This window comes from Pteronotus mesoamericanus, unplaced genomic scaffold (genome assembly GCF_021234165.1).
Source record: "Pteronotus mesoamericanus isolate MK-2021 breed Mesoamerican mustached bat unplaced genomic scaffold, CSHL_Meso_final contig_46, whole genome shotgun sequence".
Classification (NCBI taxonomy): Eukaryota; Metazoa; Chordata; class Mammalia; order Chiroptera; family Mormoopidae; genus Pteronotus; species Pteronotus mesoamericanus.
Window position 1 is genome coordinate 8,569,850 of NW_026555170.1, and position 20,254 is coordinate 8,590,103.

At 35.5% G+C, this 20,254-nt stretch overlaps 1 protein-coding gene across 1 annotated transcript in view; it reads left to right on the top strand.

Moving 5' to 3' along the window:
* Positions 1–8,182: 8,182 nt before the first annotated feature.
* The window catches only part of NUBPL (NUBP iron-sulfur cluster assembly factor, mitochondrial), a 245,613-nt gene continuing 233,541 nt past the window's right edge, over positions 8,183–20,254 (top strand). Inside the window, exons 1-3 of the mRNA XM_054577918.1 lie at positions 8,183–8,321; positions 8,870–9,017; positions 11,182–11,216. Coding sequence (XP_054433893.1) covers positions 8,214–8,321; positions 8,870–9,017; positions 11,182–11,216 — 291 coding nt within the window. The 5' untranslated portion in view covers positions 8,183–8,213. The remainder of the gene's footprint in view (positions 8,322–8,869; positions 9,018–11,181; positions 11,217–20,254) is intronic.

The window sequence follows — 20,254 nt, forward strand, 5'->3', positions numbered from 1 at the left end:
TAATATTTTGGAGGTTTAATGATTAATATTATAAAATTAATGTGGTTATTAGTACTTAAATAATAACATTTAATAACTCTCAGCAAAGTTTCAAAATACATAAAGGATTTAATATCTTAGCAAAATATGTATAGTTTTTCACATGGCAAAAAATTTGCTGTTATGTGGCAATTATATTTCAATTAAAAATTTGCCTACAAGAAAATATACCTTGACTATATTTTTATTAAAATCCAGGTTACTGAGTATTATTTACCTGGTGATGCTAAATCAACTACAACACACTTGGCAGCTTAAAACAAAGCATTTACTCTCTCGCTATTTCAGTGGGTTAGGAATCTGGGCCCAACTTCATGATCTCTCACAAGGCTGCGCTCAAGGGGTCAGCCATGATTAGAGCCTCTTTTGAAAGTTCAACTAGGAAGGATCCAAATCCAATATCATGTGATTGTTAGTAGAATTTAGTTCCTTGCAGGCTGTTGAACTGAAAGCCTTAGTTCTTTCCTTGGCACATGGCTTTTTCCATAGGCAGTTCATGACATTGCAGCTCGCTTCATCAAAGCCAGCCAGGAGGTTCCCTAGAAAGCCAAAATTTACAATCATATACAATGTAATCACAGAAGTGATATCCTATCACATTTGTTGTATTCTATTGATTAGAGGCATGTTGTAGGCCCTGCTCATACTCAGTGGAAATGATTACACAGGGTGTGAATACCAAGACAGAAAGATCATTTGGTGCTTTCTTAGAGTCTTAGAGAATATTGTAAAGGAAATGATTAATTCGACATGTCACATAAGCTCCAAAGAGAGAGATGCTCACTTACATGCTCTCTAAGAAATCATATTCAGTTAATTCTATAATCCAGAGGGAATTGGTGGAAATGGCTTAATAGAATTTCCAGTTAGCTATATGGTATCACAAGCTAATAAGTTTAAACTAATAAATTAAGCATATTATTTTCTTCTCCCACTATTCTGTTCTTTCTCCAGCGTGTCAGCTATGAAACAAGACCATGGAAAAGTGGTAAAGAATTGCAGTTCAGAAAAGCATTAGAGAAAAAGACTGTCTCATAAATAACATATACATTTTATCAACAAATGGTATATTTCATAAGCAAATGATATTGATTTTGTTATACTGATAATTGATATCTGTTCTTTAAAAACTGAAGTTGAGTTCGAATTCCTCATGGGGCTTCTGTATGTTTCATAGTTACTAAAAATGTTATTCTCAATGCACATTGCCAGCATGTTTCCTCACAAAAATAACTTTGGTTAAATAAAACAGTACTCTTGCACGTGATTAGAAATTTGCAAAAGAGATTCAAAATGGCATTAATGTAATAAGGTCATTCACTCTGAGTAATTGACAAAACTTCATCAGATAATTAAAAGAGCTCTTTGTATTCCTAACCAACTCAAAACACCAGCTTTGAAATTATTTAGAACAATTATGCCCCAAATGAACTTCTATGCAAAAATATTTTTTAAAAAAGATTTTATTTATTTATTTTAGAGAAAAAGAGGGAGAGCAATATCAATGTGTGGTTGCATTTCACTCACCCCCTACTGGGGACCTGGCCTGCAACCCAGGCATGTGCCCTGTACTGGGAATGGAACCATTGACTGTTTGGTTTGCAGGCTGGTGCTCAATCCACTGAGCCACACTGGCTCAGGTGCGAAAATATTTTTTACCTGTTTTGAAGACTAGTAAAGATTGGAAAAGCTTAAATTGGGAGAGATTAGAAATTGTCACTTCAGCAGTGTTTGGATTGTTGAGTTATGGTTAGTGGATGAGAGTAATTTCATTAGCTTGAATCATGGATGGTCAGGAAAATCCTATTTCATTTTTATTTTTAAGCTGCAGAAGAAGATATCATGGAAAATCATCCAAATACAGCCTGTAAGCTTGGTTGGTATGAATTAGAACACTTTGAGCAGCTTAAGAGCTGTGCAGAAGGCTGAAGACAAAGATAAACTTTATACTTTGAAGTTTACAGTTTATCCTAGAGCAAATTTCTTCTCTTTTGTTCTAAATCAGAATATAGAGCATTTTGAGAGATTATTTTGATTTGGTAGTTCTTTACTTATATAAATGGACTGAACAAACTAACTTTGTCCCTGCAATATTTATGTCATATCATATATAATATCTATATGCATGGGTAATATATTCTAAATAGAAAAGATTAATAAAAAATTTACAAGGCTTGATATCAAACACCAAATAGACTATGGTATTATGTAAATCATATGATTATAGAGGATATCCTCATATTTTGGTAGCAGCTTAAAATAGACAAAAATCTGCATTATGTCCTTTTCCCTGAGGATAATAGAACTTCACATCAGCTGAAGTGAAGGTTTGGTATCTTAATGAGGCTCTGCTTTGTCATTGTCCTTGGTGTTTTTCTCTAAAGTGTACAGGAAAATTCTGTTCTGAATACAGAATGAATTAAGTTTTAGCAAAGCCTGGTAAAAATTTACGTCTTCTAATCTTCAGGATAGAATTGAAGAGTTGGATGGACTTGGCTAAAAGAGTACTTAGAGGAAATGAAATAAAAAAACAAAATCATGGGACTACTAAGGCTCTGTGTGTAGCAAATATTTGCTTTGGATGACAAATACTTTTATAAATTCTGATTGCTTGTCTTCTATTTTAGGATAGGATCTTCTTTGAAGCTTTAAACATTAAATAGAAACTGTTGTATATTCAGCTATAATGTGAACACTGTGATCTTTGTCCAAGGATTCAATTCAATCTTAAAAAACAAAAATTCAAATGTCAAATCACCCATGATTTAACCAGCTTTGGATATTGGCATTTAAAAACCTATCCTTTCTTATTTTAGAGCTGGAATTTTAGTCATTCGGAGGCATATTCTCTGAAGCCTCTCCAATCTAAGAATATGCATAGTTTGTTTTAATTTTTAAAAATAAGAATGGATGCTTCCTCAATAGGACTAATTTATGTGAGCTTAAGTAATGAAAGGTTGGAGAAGTCTTTGATATGGGAAAATCCACAAAGTTTCTACAGTAGGTTTCCTACACAGACTGGCACATTGGGAAGCTATTTAGCAAAGCAGAATTACTTTACACTTTAATGTGAAAATTTTAAGATGTAAGAAATAGACAATTTCATGCCTAGTCACGAGCAGAGAGAGTTTGGAAACAGCTTTCACTGTGTGACAAAGTAGGGCCAATTAATGGGGTTGTCATTTGACAAGTCCATAGATGGGATGAGTTTTTCATTTCAGTGAGCCCTTTGGACAGGATGAGTGGTTGAGCTGGAGACAATAACCTTAAACTTAAGGCACTGGCACTAGTTTCTGAGCTTCGTTTAGTGTATTCAACAGAGACAGGAAACTGTCCATAACACCCCATCTTTTCCCCTAGGGATTTGAGCGAATGAGCGAAGCATGTTCTCAACTGACATTGACACTTAAGGACACAATGAGGCAGGTCCCCATTCTGTGTGGGAATTTGAACTTTCAGTGAGTCCTTGGTCATCTAAGGAGGATGGTTTCATTTGTTTGTTTGTTTTTGAGAGGGCAAGTAATAAAGTACAAAGTACTTCCTTTCTAGAAAACAATATAAGATGTTACCCTATATACAGTAGGAGACATTCAAAACAACCCCCTTTGTTTTGTTAGTAGAATTTTGTTAGTATATCAGTGTTTATTTATAAATTTCTCTCAAGGTAGGCATAGAAACTTAATCTTGCTAAATACAGATTCCAAGAGGGTTGTACCTGTGAAGCGCCCAGATGTCTGCATGAATTTAATCCCCAAGGTCTTTATCCATCCATATCAGCATCCATTGGGATGCCACATACTTGAAAATCCAGATTGTTGCCAAATCTTGCCTTATTCTTGACATTAAGATTTATCAAGGATCAGATTTTTCTCAGCCACTCTTGTGACTCCTTGTAGGGGCAAACGCCATGAGGCTGTCTCAGACTGTCTGCCTAAACTCTGCCTCAACAAAACACTCTACCATTTTTATTTTGTGGTCCTGCCACTACGCTGAGTTCTGTCTGGGAATGGGGGCATTGATTCTGTTGTTCTCACATCTGTCAAACTGATTTGAGGCTCCATTGTTGCCCCCTCCACATCTGGATTCAATTTTGAGGGAACAGGAGAGAGGTAGTCACAGTGTATGGGGTTCCTTCTTAGGAGCTATAATAAGCATAGATTACTTTAACTTCAAATAACAAAAATCCTAAACAACAGTTGTTAAAACAGTTATCTAACATAACAAAAGGTCTGGAGATGCAGGCAAGACTAGCATAGTAGCTTAACCATATAGTGAAGGATTCATCTTTTTGCTGTACTAACACTTTGTTACCCTTAGCTGTGGGCTTTTGTCATTGTGTTTGTCACCATTGTGCTTGTGATATTCATAAGATGATTGCCACATCTCCAGGTGTTGTACCCATGATCAAGGTGGGAAAGAGAGTAGCACCAACTATGTTCTACCCTATCAGAAAAGCAAAAGCTTTCTCAGAAGTCCCCCAATTTTTCTTACACCATATTGTTCAGAACTATGTCAAAGATGCCCAGAACTATAAGTAAGACTAGGAAAGTGAATACGTGAATTTCTAGCCTCTGTAGTTGAAGATGGCAAGGAAATAGGGGGTTTAGTATGCTATCAGGTTCCCCTAATATAGATATCTGGCATAAGAATCCATGTATATCTAAATTCTCACTTTTCTTTCATCTATGTCCTCCATAATCCTAAAAAAAATTAAAGTAGCCTCTCTAGAAAAAATTTTTAGTTGGCTTACTCAATATCCATTTCCAATCACTTTTCCATTGTTTTCTCTACTCTATAGGTATAAGATATCTAAATACTTGATTTCTTAGTTTCTCTTGCTTCTAAGTGTAGTCATGGACCTGGTTCTAGTCAATATGATGTGTATGTGGCTTCCCTCCCCAAATAAAAGAGGCAAAAACTCATTAGGGAAGGTTTTGTTTTTGTTTTTAAACTTTCTCATTCCTATCTTCCAGCATGGAAATGCAATATAGTCTTGACGCTTACAGGTGAGTCTGAGGGACAAAAATAAAGACACTGAGATAATAAAAGAAAAATAATGAATTTGGGATATAATAACACAGTGGATCCACCACACCAGACATGTAGAGTCTACCTGTGAACTTTTCATACAAGACTAATATATCCCTATTTGTTTCTACTACCTGTAACCAAATGAACTTCTAACTTATATAGGCAAGAAACAATATGTTTATATCATCATGTAGTTCTTCTAAATCTATTGTATTTGCCAGAAGTGTCTCCATTCTCTCAAAAGCTCCCAACTTTGAACACTGAAAATCAGAGAAAGAATCTCTTTTCTCTAACAGTTTGCTGTGTCATAAAATGATACGACATAGTTTATCAAAATGGGGAAGGGCTATATGAGGTACAAAGAATTATAGAGGAAAATATCCTTGATAAATACTATAAAATATATCTCATCATAGTTACAAGTACACAGAAACCTATCCAAAGTAAGCCAAGGCAGAAAGAGACTTGGATGGATGGATGTAAGTATATCTCATGGACCTAAGGATTGGAAGTATAGTTGAACCTCACTATGGACTAGAAACAGGAATGTTTATTAGAGTTATGAGGAAGAGTGCAGTTTTTCTCCCTTCCCCTTCTGGGCGTATGATCTCTCATGGTCAGCTTTCTTCTCTCTTGGCGTTGGTTTTTTCTGTTTCTGTGTGCACAGCTTTATCTGCACAAATGCAAACTGAGATTTAAAACAAAAATTCTCTGGAGAAAGAATCTGTTTGGTTTAATTTTGGTTGCATGTCAATCTTTAATCCAATTAGTGACCCTGGGGATGGGGTCAAATGACTTATGAATTCTCAACCGAGTGAGAATATTCTTTTGAGAAAAGGCCTAGTGTGTGAACGGCTGTGGTTGTTCGATAAGAAACAGTGGGCTTCTCTACTACTCTCCTGATATCTTAATCTGCTGAAGGGTAAATCAAATTAATGATTCATTCATTCTACATTGGTCTCACTTGTTCCTCCCCTATGTTCTCTTTTAGAGAAGGTCAGTGTCATTCATCTAGTTGCCCACATCATAAACCTCTGCATAGCCACAGATCATTACAATAGCTAACAGCTAATGAATATGTGTACTATAAGCATTCTACATGCATTATTTTAAATACAACCTCATGTAAATCTTACAAATAGGTATTATCTATTTTGTAGATAAGCAAATTGAAATTTAGAGATGTTAAGTCAAGTTTTCAAGATGTCTCTTGGATTACTGCAATAACCTCCTGTTTCCCTGCCTCTGATCTTGCCTCCTTCATCTATTTATTTCACCCAGTAATAATAGCGGTGTTAATGAAACACAAATCTTATCATGTTACCTTCTTGTTCAAAATTCTTCTATGCTTTCCTCAGATAAAATTCAAATTTGTTTGCATGGAGTACAAAACCTTTCACAATCAGGGCAACATTCATCTTTACCAACATCCATACTTATCTCTTTCAATCCTGCATCTCACACTCTATGCTCAAGCCATGTAGATTGTTTGCAGTGATCAAGTTTATTTCTGACCTCTGCACAACAACTCTGTAGCTGTTCTCCCAGCTGACTTCTACACATTACCCACACTTAGGATTCAGCTTAGATGTATTAGCTAGCCAGAAGCAGTCCTTGATTGAATTCAGAGTCCCTTGTTTGTACTTCTGTATCATTCAGTGCCTTTCTCCTATACTTACATCATACTGTAATTGTTTGATAACCTACCCTGTCTCTCTTGCTGTATTGTAAAGTCCTTGAGTGCAGGGAGTATGTCTGTTCAATGTTGAGAACTCCAAGATGAGTGTAGTGCTTGGCACATAGTAGTTGTCCAATAAATATTTGTTGAATGAATGAAACCTCCAGGTGTCACACCCAGTAGAAGTCCAGAAGAACTTGCAAAGTCTACCTGGAGAGGAACATATCTTGAGTATTTCTTGTTTTGTGAATGAAATATTCTGACACCTATTACCTTTATCCCTATTTTTTGGTTTACAATTTATAAAAATTGAGCAGGTAAACATTTAAAAATGGATAAAAATCAGTTGAAGGAACATATCACAAAATAATAAGAAAATGATATAAAATGAGCTAAATGCGTCAAACCTAGTGAAAGATGAAGAAAGCTGAATGAAGCAATAAGGTTTTGAGACTGGGGGAGAAAAAACAAGGAACTGAATTTTTTCCAGAGTTTACTAAATTGAATGCACGTTGCTTATAATATTTTATTTAAACCTAACAATAATTATTTGAGGTTGATGTTATGCCTGTATTAAAAATAAGGAAATTAAGGATCAGATTAGAACAAAATACATTAAATGATTATATGACAAATTCTCTACAGATAGAAAGTAAAATCAACCTTAGAAAATATTGTGGAGATATTTTAGGGTAAACCACCCTACACCCTGAATGTTCCCTTTTTCTAGGTTTGGGTTCCTGTACCAGCTTTCCAACTTTCTCTCCTCAAGTTATTTCTTTCACTCTCTCATCCACCTTAGATGTAGAGATACTTCCTTCCACCAAGATAAATTCCACCTCCTTCCTACCTTTGACTCACTTGAGTTCTTTTCCTGAGCAAAACTTGCTTCATTAGACCTGCATTCTGATTTAGCTAAACTATTCCGAGCCTAGCAAAGCAACCCAACTTCTCTTTCGGGTAATGGTCAGCGACACAGCAGTAAATATCAACATGAAGCAGATTATTGTAGATCACTCAAGGAAAAAAAGGTAAAATATTTGACTGTTGCAGTGTTTGAGTGACTATATTCTGCCTAGTGAGAAACCTGAAGTCATTTTCAAGTTCCACCATTTTTTTACTTCTTTTCAGTAGGGTCAAGTCTCTAATTTTTCTAAGTCTCTGTTTTCTTGCTAATGAAAACTAAACAGGATTCTGCTGAGTCTCCCATCTACCTACTCCAGGACTTTTGTGGGGATCAAATGAGATGAGGTACGTGAAAACGCTTCACAAGCATTTGGTTAAAAACACGGTAAAATGTTTTTAATCTGGCTACGAGGGAGACAGAGAGCAGTTGGTTTGCTGGGCTAAAGAAACTCAGAGGAGGCTTGTCGCTAGGGAGAGGAAGCCGAGTGTTGCCACGTGACGTCATTACTCGGCGCCAACCGCGACAGTTTCCGGGCTGGGCTGAGAGCAGTGTTCTACCATGGGGTCTTGGCAGCGCGTGCTGCTTTTTGGTGGGGTGTCGCTTCGGGGTGGCAGCAGGGCCTGTGCCCCACCTGGGGGAAGCCGAATGTTGGTTAGTCGGCGCCAGGTCCGTGGTGCAGCAGGGCAGCGGGAGAATGGCTGTACGGAGATGCTGGGGCGGCAGGGCCCCAAGTGCCTCTTGCCTAAGGCTCGCCTAAGCCTCTCGTGGGCCCCCGCCCACTTGGCACCCCCGCGAGGCCGCAGTCGCCTGATCGTCCCCAGTTTGCAGCCAGGCCCCCAGTAGGATCAGGCCGAGGTGTGGAGGGACGTGAAACACGTTTAGAACAGGGTTGTGTGACTTGCACATTGCTTTGTTAATGTTGGCTTATTTAGAAAATAGTTTAAGAGAAGAACATACGGAGAATTTAACGCTGTAAAGAGGCGTTACTTTACATTTTTAACGTTAGGGTGTCTTGACAAATAAATTTCAACTTCAACAGCATGTCTACGATTATAATCAATAGAAGTAGGTGAATAGCGCTAAAGGCCTAAATAGTAGAAATGAGCAGAATTGGACTGGAAATGAAAGCTGTCTTAATCACAAACTCCGAACTGTTTTTACTTTACAGCATGATAATGGAGATGGCTTACATAAAACTTTTTTTTTTTTTAAAGATATCTGGCGCTGAGAATGAGACCCTAAAACAAAGAAGAACACAAATCATGTCCCGAGGACTTCCAAAGCAGAAACCTATTGAAGGTGTTAAACAAGTTATAGTAGTGGCTTCTGGAAAGGGTGGAGTTGGAAAGTCTACTACAGCAGGTATTATAGCGTATTAATTCTGATCTTGATTAGGAACTTATGCCAACTGGTGAGTGAACACTATTAAGATTATGTATTTGTTCTTTAAAATCTTAGTATTTGTGGAGTTCCTAATAGCTGGTTACATAGTATCAGGAGTTGGTAGGGATTAGGAGTTTAGATTTTGGAATTAGACAAAGCTAGGTACATAGCCAGGTCTCTGACTCCTTAACTGAGGAAAAGATGGTGAGATTGCCCATCAGCTCTTAAATTTATTTAGCTGTAAAAATGGCAATGGTGATAACCTTTTTCACAGAATAGTTATGTAAATTAAACTAAACTTAGCCTAGTGTCTCTGCAATAAGTGCTCAGTATTTGGTTACTGTTATTATTATTTTTAAAACACCTAGACTTTAATACTAAATTATGTTTGTTCTTCTATGTTCTTTTCCAGTCTTGTTCCATGTACATATAGTTGTGCATGTAGCTGCAATGAGATTGTTTATATTATTGTGACCTTTTTTATTTAACCATAATATGATTTTCAGCATTTATAAAGTCAATATCTAATATTTGAAAATGGTTGAAAAGATTTAATGTAATTATCATCTAATCTTTATATCTTTGATACTAATTTGTTGGAGCAGAGAATTTTCTTTTGTGGTGGCTCTTTGTAATTGATTATAGATTACATTGTGACTGAAATCCTCATATTACCCATAAAGGAGTACACCAGAAATAGGAGAGTTACCATCCAAGACTAATAATCATATGCTCCCAAATTATTTCAAAAGAGACCTTTTATTTTTAAAAAACAATTATTCCAATGTAATAATTTAGAAGGGTAACATCCCTTCTCCTAATCCTACTCAATAGAGTATTATTAATTTGGAGTCATAAAGTTCTCATGTCTTACTGGCTGTCATGTCTTATTCAGTCATTTTAATAGGAATGGTTGCTAATTCAGCTCTTATCCAGCCTATCTCTTTTGCAGTTGATTTTTAAAAAAATGATTACCTTATTATATGTCATTTTGTTAATTTTGGGTTGGTTCTATACTGACTAAATTTTGATTTTTTTTCCAGATTATTAATCTAAAGTTGGGAGATATATATGCCCCAACTTTAAAATATAATTTTAAGATATATGGAAGATATATATCTTAAAATTCTCTATTTCCATTGAAATCAATGACATTTGAAATAAGAAGGGCCAGGTAGAGTTCTGTGACTGTCACTAGAGATTTTGTATCTTGACTTACAGCCATATTTAGCAATTCCTTGGTCTAGTGGTTTAATAGTTGTACAACTAGGTACAAATCCAACTATATAGAGTTATTATCTCAATTTTTCCCCATTTTGGCCTGAAGGTAATTGTGGAAGAGTTTTTCAGATGTTTGAAGAAATTAAGATTTACTAAATATTGTAGCGATGATAGGCCCTAAATTTACTATTTAATAGATAATACATTATCATTAAAATGATTAGTTAGTGAGTGTTCTTAATGAGTTCATGCTGTATCCTACACACAGGGCTTACTATACATCTATTTGATATTTTGTTTTAAAACTTAGAAGCTCTTAGTCTTTGGTTCTAGAATCCACCTCTTGTTTTTTTTTTGAAAATTCAGAATACATTTACCTGTTTTCAGTGGTGTGAGTCCTTTTGCATGCTCTGTGATTACTTGGACTGGTTAAAGATGGTATTTTCATCTTGACAGCCACGGTTTTGCGCAGTGTAATTTGATGGGCCTGTTGGCTAGTGCTTCTTTTTTTTGGTTAGAATATTATCTATTGCCATAGAATGTGACAGCATAGAAGTAAGTAAATATCAGAGAAAAAGTATATAGTGTCACATAGGTGCTTCAGTAAATGTCCCTTCTATTTTGAAAATAATTAAACTATATATACCATTTACATTTTTAAAAAACTAAGTGGATTATTTAAACAAAATTGTAACATTATAAATGGATTATTTGAAATGTTAATAAGCATTTACTGCTTATTGTTGGAATATTTTCTTTTTTGTCTTTTTTACTTCCTGAATTCTTTCCATGTCTTTGTTTCTTACCAGTAAGGGAGATATATTAAAAATTTCTGTGCTTCAGTTCTTACATGAGAAATATTAAAAGGCAAAATGAATTTCAGTAGAAGGAACTAAATCTAATTACTTTTTGTTTCTTACAGTGAACCTTGCACTTGCACTAGGAGCAAATGATTCGGTAGGTGTATATTAATAGAAATACTAATTTATTAAAATGTTTTTTAAGACTATGATAAAAAGAATATTTACATTTTCATTTTGTCAGAAGCTATATAGTGTAGCTCTAGTCATTTGTATGTCTTCAAGGAACTAAAAAATCTGCTGTATGTACTGGTTACATTTAATAGTACTAATGAAACCCTGGCTGGTGTGGCCAGTGGATTGAATGCCAGCCTGTGAACCAAAGGGTCACTGGTTCTTTTCCCAGTCAGGGCACATGCCTGGGTTGTTGGCCAGGTCTCCGGTGGGGGACGTATGAGAGGCAACCACACATTGGTGTTTCTCTCCTTCTTTTTCTACCTCCCTTCCTCTCGCTCTAAAAATAAATAAATAAAATCTTTAAAAACAAATAATACTAATGAAAATGAAAGGGAGCCACTGGTCACAGAATTTAGGCAGCTTCTAGAAGCTAGAAAAGGCATATAATTCTGCTAACACCCTGATACTAGCTCTTTGAAACCCATTTTGGATTTCTTTGATGATTTCTTATGATCGAAGTAGGAAACGAGTATAGACAGAAAATCAATTTTTTTAATTCTTTAATTTTCCAAGATGTCTTTATTTTGCCTTCATATTTGATTGACTAGATGTAGAATTTCAAGTTTAAAATAATTTCCTCTCTGAACTCTGAAAACAAAATTCCATTTTTTTCTGGCATTCTAAGGAGATGTTTGTTGCTAGTCTGATTTATATTGCTTTGTAATAACCTATGTTTTCCCCTCAAAGCTTTTAGTTTTCTTAGTTTAGAAATGTCACAAATATGCATCTGGTTGTTGGCTTTACATTTTTTTTTTAACATGCTTTGGAATCGGCCAAATCGTATCAAGGCTTTAGTCTTCTTCAGCTTAGGGGAAATTTCTTCATTGTTTACTTTTTGTGATGTGTTCTTGCTTCAGAAACCTATTACATAGATGTTGACACTTTATGGTAGTTAATTTTTCTCTCATATTTTCCATTAACTCTTTGTTCTAGGTTTTAGTTATTTAGTCTTTCTGATCTATTTAAAATTCAGAAATTATATTTTTTCCAATTTTCCAGAACTATTTTTATTTTCCAATTGCTGTCCTTTCCCTCTTAAAAAACAGTTGTATCATTTGTTTGAATATCTCTGAAAATGCTAATTACAATTAATAAAAAATGTCACTTTTAATAATCTTTGTTTACTTACGATGGTGGATCCCATAATGTGGTCCTCAGACCAGCAGAGTCAGCATCACCTGGGAACTTGTCAGACATACAAAATCTTGCACCCCACCCCACACCTACTGAATCGGGAACCCTAAGAGTGTTCCTGCAATCTGTGTTCTAACTAGCCCTCTAGGTGATTTTGATGCATGCTAAAGTTTGAAAAGCATGGATCTAGAGGTTTGTAAAACTCTATTCTGCAAATGGCACCCTTTTTTGTTTTCTAATGTGTTTGTTTTTTATTTAGTTGTAAACTATTTTTTCCTCTTGTTTCAATGGGCATTTGGAAAAGAGAAAATGTATACTTAGGCAACCTTATTGAAGTAAGAGCCAGTAATACATTAAAAAAAATAATTTTTATCAGAGCAATTAGTTACCCTGGAGAAGGGACCCCATTTTCCTTAGAGAAAAAAGAAAATGGGGAGAATTCAGTGGGTGGGAAGGTAGATAAATTTGTGGGGATCTTTATTTTGGTTATTTCAGTCAAAGCTTTGAGTCTTAAGACAATGTGAAGCAACTGTGTAATAAGGAATCAAAGGATGAAAAGAATAGTTAAAAAGGGGTTGATTCCTTCATGTTAAATGCTGCTAGTCTTGATGAGATAGAAGCGCAGGACTTTTTTTCTTTTCTGGGTGCCCCCCCGTCCCTTTATCCCTCATTTTTATCCCTTAAAGATGAGGGATAAGGGCATCCTCATCTTTAATGCTTTATAAGAAATTGGCAACAAGAAAGGGAAAGCAGTAAGACTTTCCTTGGGCAACATCTTCAGAAAGCATTTAGTATCCTTTAGTGTTTTTAAATATGTTTATAAAATCTTCCTTAATAAGCTCTTCAGTATTATGTGATCCTGAGGAAGGTGGTTTCGTTTTGTTTGTTTGTGTTTTCAAATTTCTCTGTATTTTGTAGCAAAGTTAGCGTAGAAGTTAAGAAGAAGAATAAAGGTAATTTGAGCAGCACATTGTGATAATTCAAAGGTAATCTGACTTACATAATACAGTACTTTATGATTGACTAGTATCTTGTTGTCTTTAATTAATTTATATACACTTAAGATCAATTTTATATAGCTTGCATACTTGATTAATAGTGCTTTTGGTTAGGGATTAGCATGTTTGGCTTAAACTGTGATCTGCCAGCGGTCTATCTGCAATAGAAAAGAAGGGTTGTGCCTAATGATTTATATGTATCTGGCATAGTCTTGTACTCTATATGTCCCAGCTTAAGGTTTTATTAATACATGTTTAGAGGACAGGCTTGGTTTAGGGGAAACTCAGGTTTCCTCTCAGCCCTTCTATTTGCCTGAACTGATACAGATGGCTTAAGGTCCAAGGACATTTATTGGAATATGGCGCTAGGGTGTGTTGGTTTATGGGGTTAAAAACTCCAGTTAGGATGGTGTCTTTGTAGCCTCTCTAATGATTTAATGCCATGGAGTCTTAATTCCATGGAGCTCTATTGTCCTTAGTCCAACTTTTTTTTAAGACCTTATTGACGCTCTTCTTCTATCTTTTCCATGGTTGGTGCTTACCTTTCTTCAGTATGGATTGGGAAGCCCTAATAAGATGGGTTGTAGGCTTAGGGGAAATAGATGCAGGCGGTTCTTTATTTTACTTTTAATGTTGGCCTTACTAATCTTTAAACTGGATTGTGTAAACCCCAGAGTGGGGTGGGGGTACGTAAAATAGTCTACTGGGGTATGGGAGGAAAATTTTTCTATTTGTATTAATTTTTATCTTTTACATAGGCTTTATAATTTACACTATATTAATGTAGTAGTTCTAATGTAATTTATAAACAGATATATTAACATATCTTGAGCATATATGCTTAAACATTTTAACTGATAGGACTGCATGATCAGAAAAATTTGGATGTCATGGGACTAGGAAAAAGGAATATTTGGGCTGGATAGTATGCCCAGTTCAAAAGAAGACTATTTTTTATATTGAGGCAAAGGCCTTACAGGAATAGTGTATGGATTTTCCCTACCTTTTCCTTGCCTTTTGTACTTTCCTTTGGGGACATAGAAGATAGTATTGCAGAGGAGAATTTGTGATTATGTATGTTATGCGTCTAAAAATTGCATCCAGTGGTGTGTTGGAGCTGGCTCATGCTTGTTTTGTGTGAGCTGATTGAAATTGTTAAATTTTCGTGGATTTTGCAAACTGGTTGATATCACATTAGCTTGAAAGAGGCCACAGTGGGAGTGTCCTACAGAAACCATAGAAATTGGCAAATACCGAAAAGCAGGCGCCTTACACCATTCTGAGCCAGTTGTTAAACAATTACTGACATGACATTGTTGTGCATATTTACAATCATATTTCTTGATTTTTTTTCTGTCTCCCTAAGTACCCTTATCATGGATCTCCTTCTACAGTATAAATTTAATAGATGGTGAGAAGAGCATAGACTGTGAGAGGGAAACATAAAAGGTCACCACTGATAAGCTCTGTGAGATTCCTTAGTTCTTTTCAGTTCAACTGGCTTTTATTGAGCATCTATAATACTAATTGCTAGGTACCCTAGAAATATAAAGAAAAATGTGTGTATATGTATATAAGTATGTATATATTTGTGTGTATCTGCATTTGTATGTATTTTGATGTATAGCTGAACTAGGTTCAATAATAATTTCATCTGAGTGGGAAAGTGTTAATTAAAGCAACGCTTAATAAGATTTTATTGTGCTTTATAACAGTAGACAAATTATGTACTCTTAAAGGTTTTATAATCTAGTGTAGGCAGAAGGAAGATAAATGTCTTAAAATAATGAGACATATTCAAGGTCAAATATAGTAGTATATCTGTCCTAGATATACTAGCTTTTATTCCAGAGAAAAGCAGTCTTTTTTTTCCACAAAGCATTTTCGTGAACATAATTATATTTGATTTTCACAGAAACCTGTAAAGCAGTGCATGTAACATTTATCAGTTTTATAGTCTTTATTGATTCTGCCCTATCCTTGTCCCATTTCATCAGCCAGCAAATGTTCTTGTTTCTGTCTTTGAACTATTTTTCCAATATGTATCTTTCTATTTCCACTCTACTCATTCTGACTAAGGCTCATGACTTCCTTTTTGGCTCATTCATTTATTTATATTTCAAGTAATTGTTGAGTGCCTACTCCATCCCAAGCACTTTGTTAGTTAGAGGTTACAGAAATGAATGAGACACACATTTCCTGCCTTTGAGGAACTCACAGATTGTCAGACCACTTAAGTGACCTCTTACCTGCTCCTGCTCAAATCTGTTCAGTACATAATTTCAGATTACTCTTACTAAAGCATTGTTGGAATTAAATTATTCACCTGTTCAGAGTCACTGCTGAATGCCTTGATGGTATTCAAGATCCTCTGTGATCTGGCTCCCATCTACCTTTCTGGGTTTATCTTCAGCTCTCCTTCTAAATGCTCCCTGTGCTCAGCTGATACGGGTTACTTGCTTTTGTGTTTGGCCTTGATGGTTTGCAGCCTTTCTTCTACATTTCCACTGGAGTGTTCTCTTCAGCTTTCTTCAGCTTTATATGTCCCATCTGCCAGGCTTCCATGCGAGGCTGTACTGGTTATATCCTGCATAAGGGTGCTCCTTGAGGGTTGAGTGATGACAGAAATCCAGGCTGCTCTCTTGTTCATGTGCACCTGCAGTCTGCATTCTAATTCACAAAGAGGCACTGTAGGAGCTAGCCTTGTCCTGAAGGCCAGTTTAGTGAAGTGCTTGATGAATTTCCCCCAAGTGAAGGTCATTTTTCCATCTTGTGAAATCCAGTAATTCTGTTTCTTTGTATCATTATTGAACCCCTGCAGCAATTCTGATAATTTTCATAATAACAAATAATATAACTAACATTATTGAGCATTTATTCTATGTCAAGCTGTGTTCCTCATGACATAGTTCTTAACTCATTTATGCTATAGCAACCATATAGGAATACATACTGTTGTGATCCCTGTTGTAGATAAAAAAGCACAAGCACCTAGAGACTAAGTAGTTGACCCAAGGTCACCAAGAAGTAAATGGCAGAGCCAGAATTTGAATGCCAGCCTGGATCCTGTGCTCTTAACCTACTTACTATACTAATACTGTCATATGATTAAGGAATGTGTTCTTTTCGTCTTTGGCTGCCCTTAGCACCTAGTACAATGTTTTATGACTTAGGAAATATACAGTAAATGTTTACTACATAGATGAATGCATTGACAGGTTTCACAGTATGTTGGTGCTAAGTTTTGTTTTGTTTTGCTTTGTTTATTGAGGAGCAGTATGGAATGAGAGGGCTTGTTGTGGCTTAGTGGCTTAGACACTTTTCATGCTTTTTAAAAAATGGTGTACACCATGATTCTATTTAGCCCTTTTCTCATTGTATACTCTTTATCCAACAGTTTCATCTTTTCCCGCTGCCCAGTTACTACGTATGTGCCCTTGTTCCAAATGCATCACCTGCCTGGTTATCTCTCCTGGATACAAAATGACCTGTTTGTCTAGTTGTCTATTGTAGACGTCCACTTGAATGCTTCATGAGCATTCAAACCTGACATGTGTAAAACTAAACTGTTCTTCTTTTCTGCAAGTATCTTTGTCCAGAATATGTACTCTCATTTCATCCCTTAATGCTCCTGTCTTATTCAGACCCTTATTATGGATCTTCTGTGAAATGATCTCTGCTCTCTGTTTTCTTTTCTTTGGGAGAAGGACTAACACTTCCCATATTATTTAAAAAAGGGTTTCTTAATCTTCTCTGCAAGTCTGTGCACTTTTGGGGGCCAGCAATTTTGGTTTTATTCCTTTTTTAAATCCTCAGTGTCTAGTCCAGTGATGGTACATAGTAAGCTCTTGGAAAATGTTGGTAATGACAGTGGAGCATGTTAAGTGAAGAGGGGTTGTGAACATATGTGTATTTCATATATATGGCAAGTTCTAAATGTTGGATAAATTGTCTATAGTTGTTCATTGCTGAACTCTCCTTTTGTCCCTGAGAAATAAAAGAATTAAAATCTAAATGTTGGTCGTATATGTGAAGTACTTAGCATAATGACTGATACGTAGTAAGTTCCATATCAGTTTTTAGTATTGGTAGCTAAATAAAAGGTATTTGTAAGTAATATTTCAAAATAAACATTCATATGCATTTTACTTATTTGGCTTTTGTAGCAAAACTTATTTTAAGTTTTTACTTACTTTCATTGCTAAAATGAATCATTAACTAGAATTTTAATTGGACTTAAAGATGGTAAAGGAAGCAGTAATATCTTCAAAGGGTTTATGTTTCTTTGGTGATTTTTTCCCCATTGATGTTTATCTCAAAATATTTATTTTTTCCCATGATTACATAATGTCTTTATACTTATTCTTTCCAGACATGCTTTTTTCCCCACAAATTATTATGAGTGGTTTTTAAACATAATTAAGATTGTCTGAAACCTTTGAAGTTAGGAAAAATTAGGAAGTTTTAGTTCAAGATTTAGGGTTTGGTTTTTGAGCTATCTTGGAACAGAACATACTAAGCGCCGCCACTTAAACACTGTGATTTTCTTCATTGATAGTATGTACAGCAGTTAATAGACTAGCTTTTTGGTGTCAGGGAAATCTGGGCTTGATTCTGGCCTTTTGCAAACTGTATGACTTTTGCCTGCACCTACCTCTTAAGGGTATGTTAAAGGAGATAAGGCATATGAAACACTTAGCACAGTGTCTGGCACATAGTATTGTACATGCTAATAAGAAACATTCTTTTTTAAATGTTTCTTATTTTTTAATTACAATTTATGTCCAATATTATTTTGTATTAGCTCCCTGTGAACAGCATAGTGGTTAGACAATCATATATTTTACAAAGTGGTTCCCCCTGATATTTCAAGTACCCACCTGGCATTGTACATAGTTATTACAATATTATTGATTATATTCTTTATGCTATACGTTACATTGCCATGACTCTTTTGTAGCTACCAACTTGTAGTTCTTAATCTCTTTACCTCTTTTACCCCATTCCCCCACACCACTCCCCTCTGGCAACCATCAATCTGTTCTCTGTATCTATGAATCTGTTTTCATTTGTTAATTCATTTATTTTGCTAATAAGAGCTATTCCTTTTTTAAAAAATATTATTTATTTATTTTTATTTAGAGAGAGGGGAAGGGCAGGAGAAAGGGCAACAAACATCGATGTGAGGAAGAAACATTGATCGATTACCTTCCATACTTGCCCTGACTGGGGACTGAAACCACAACCCAGGCATGTTTCCTAACCAGGAATTGAACTGGTGACCTTTCAGTTTGTGGGACAATGACCAACCAACTGAAGCATACCAGCCAGGCATAAGAGCCATTCTTACTAGCTGTGATAGCTGTCTACATGCCACCTTAAACATATTATTATAATCTGGAATATTAGTTATGATATGACTTTGGATTAAATAAGGATGAAACTGTGTATCTCATAATTACATATGGGGAATCCTCCCGTATACTACCTAGTTCAAGTGTATAAGGTTGGTGCTCATCTTTTCTTTAACGCTAGTGTTATAAAGGGAGTACACTATATTAAACTAACCTGTTCTTAATGTTTTTTATTATATGGTACATATAATAAAACTTGGTAGTGTAATTTGGTAGTATATACAACAGATACATTTCTTATGAAAGTATAGTTTGTTTCAATATTATGGTTAGCCATTTTTGAGGGAGGGTACACTATTTTTGTTTAAAGTATAGTTATTTTAAAGCTAGAGGGGAAATTGGGGCAAGAGATCCAGAAGGAATAGTTGCAAAATCATTATTTTTTGCTTCATTTTGTTCTTCAATTCAAAGGTAATCCTTGGTAAGGAGTGTGTTTTATAAGTGCATTTAAATTCACAAATTTTGGCATATACTGAGGAGAGACCCAGAAACTGTATTTGTAGAGTAGAAGTCTTTACTAAAACTAAGAATTTCTTTTAGGGTAAGAAATGAAAATATTCATGATAGGTGATGGATTTTTTGCAAATATTTGATAATTGTGATGGCTAGATAGGGGATTAATAGTTTATAATCACTGAAAAGAATGAACAGATTTCTGATGAATTGCTTTTTTCTTATTCTTTCATATGTAGGTTCATTCATTCATTCATTCATTCATCAAACATATATTGAGGTCCTGACATCTTCTAGGTGCTCTGCTTGTCATGGGGATACAGAGTTGAAAAAGGCCTGCCTCTGTTCTCATTCTTAGTTAATCTACAGCCTGAGTGACTGTTTGGGCAATTGTCATTTCCAGTTGGCGAGAGGATCTTTCTCTGACTTAATGGTTGTTGACATGTCTTAAGTCTGCTCTTCTGATTTACCACAGATGCTCTTCCAGATCTTTCCCACTCTTAAGTCTTCTATCCCATTCCAGTTTCTTCACTGCCAGCACATGATCTTGCCTCCTATATCATGAAAAGGGGGCTTTTCATATGTAACTTAATTTGCTGTTCCCTCTCTCTATCAAGTGTATCTTTCTATAGTCAACATGACCTCCTTACCCTCCTGCCTCAGAAAAGAGATGTCAGATCTGATACCTCTTGTAGGACTCTTGACCCTTCATTTCTTGCCTTTTCTAGGACTTTGACTCATAAATTTCTTTTGGTTATCTTCAGTTTCTCTTTACTAATTCCTCTCCCTTGGTCTTTAGGTTTACTCATTTTACTCATACATACTGAAAAATATAAATTTGTGTTTGTTGGGTGCTAAGTGAATGAATCAGATCTTTTTTCAGTCCCTAGAACCCCTCAAACTTCTTCCCTCTGTTACTTTCCCATTATAGCCACACTTGAGAGAGTAGTCTACACGGG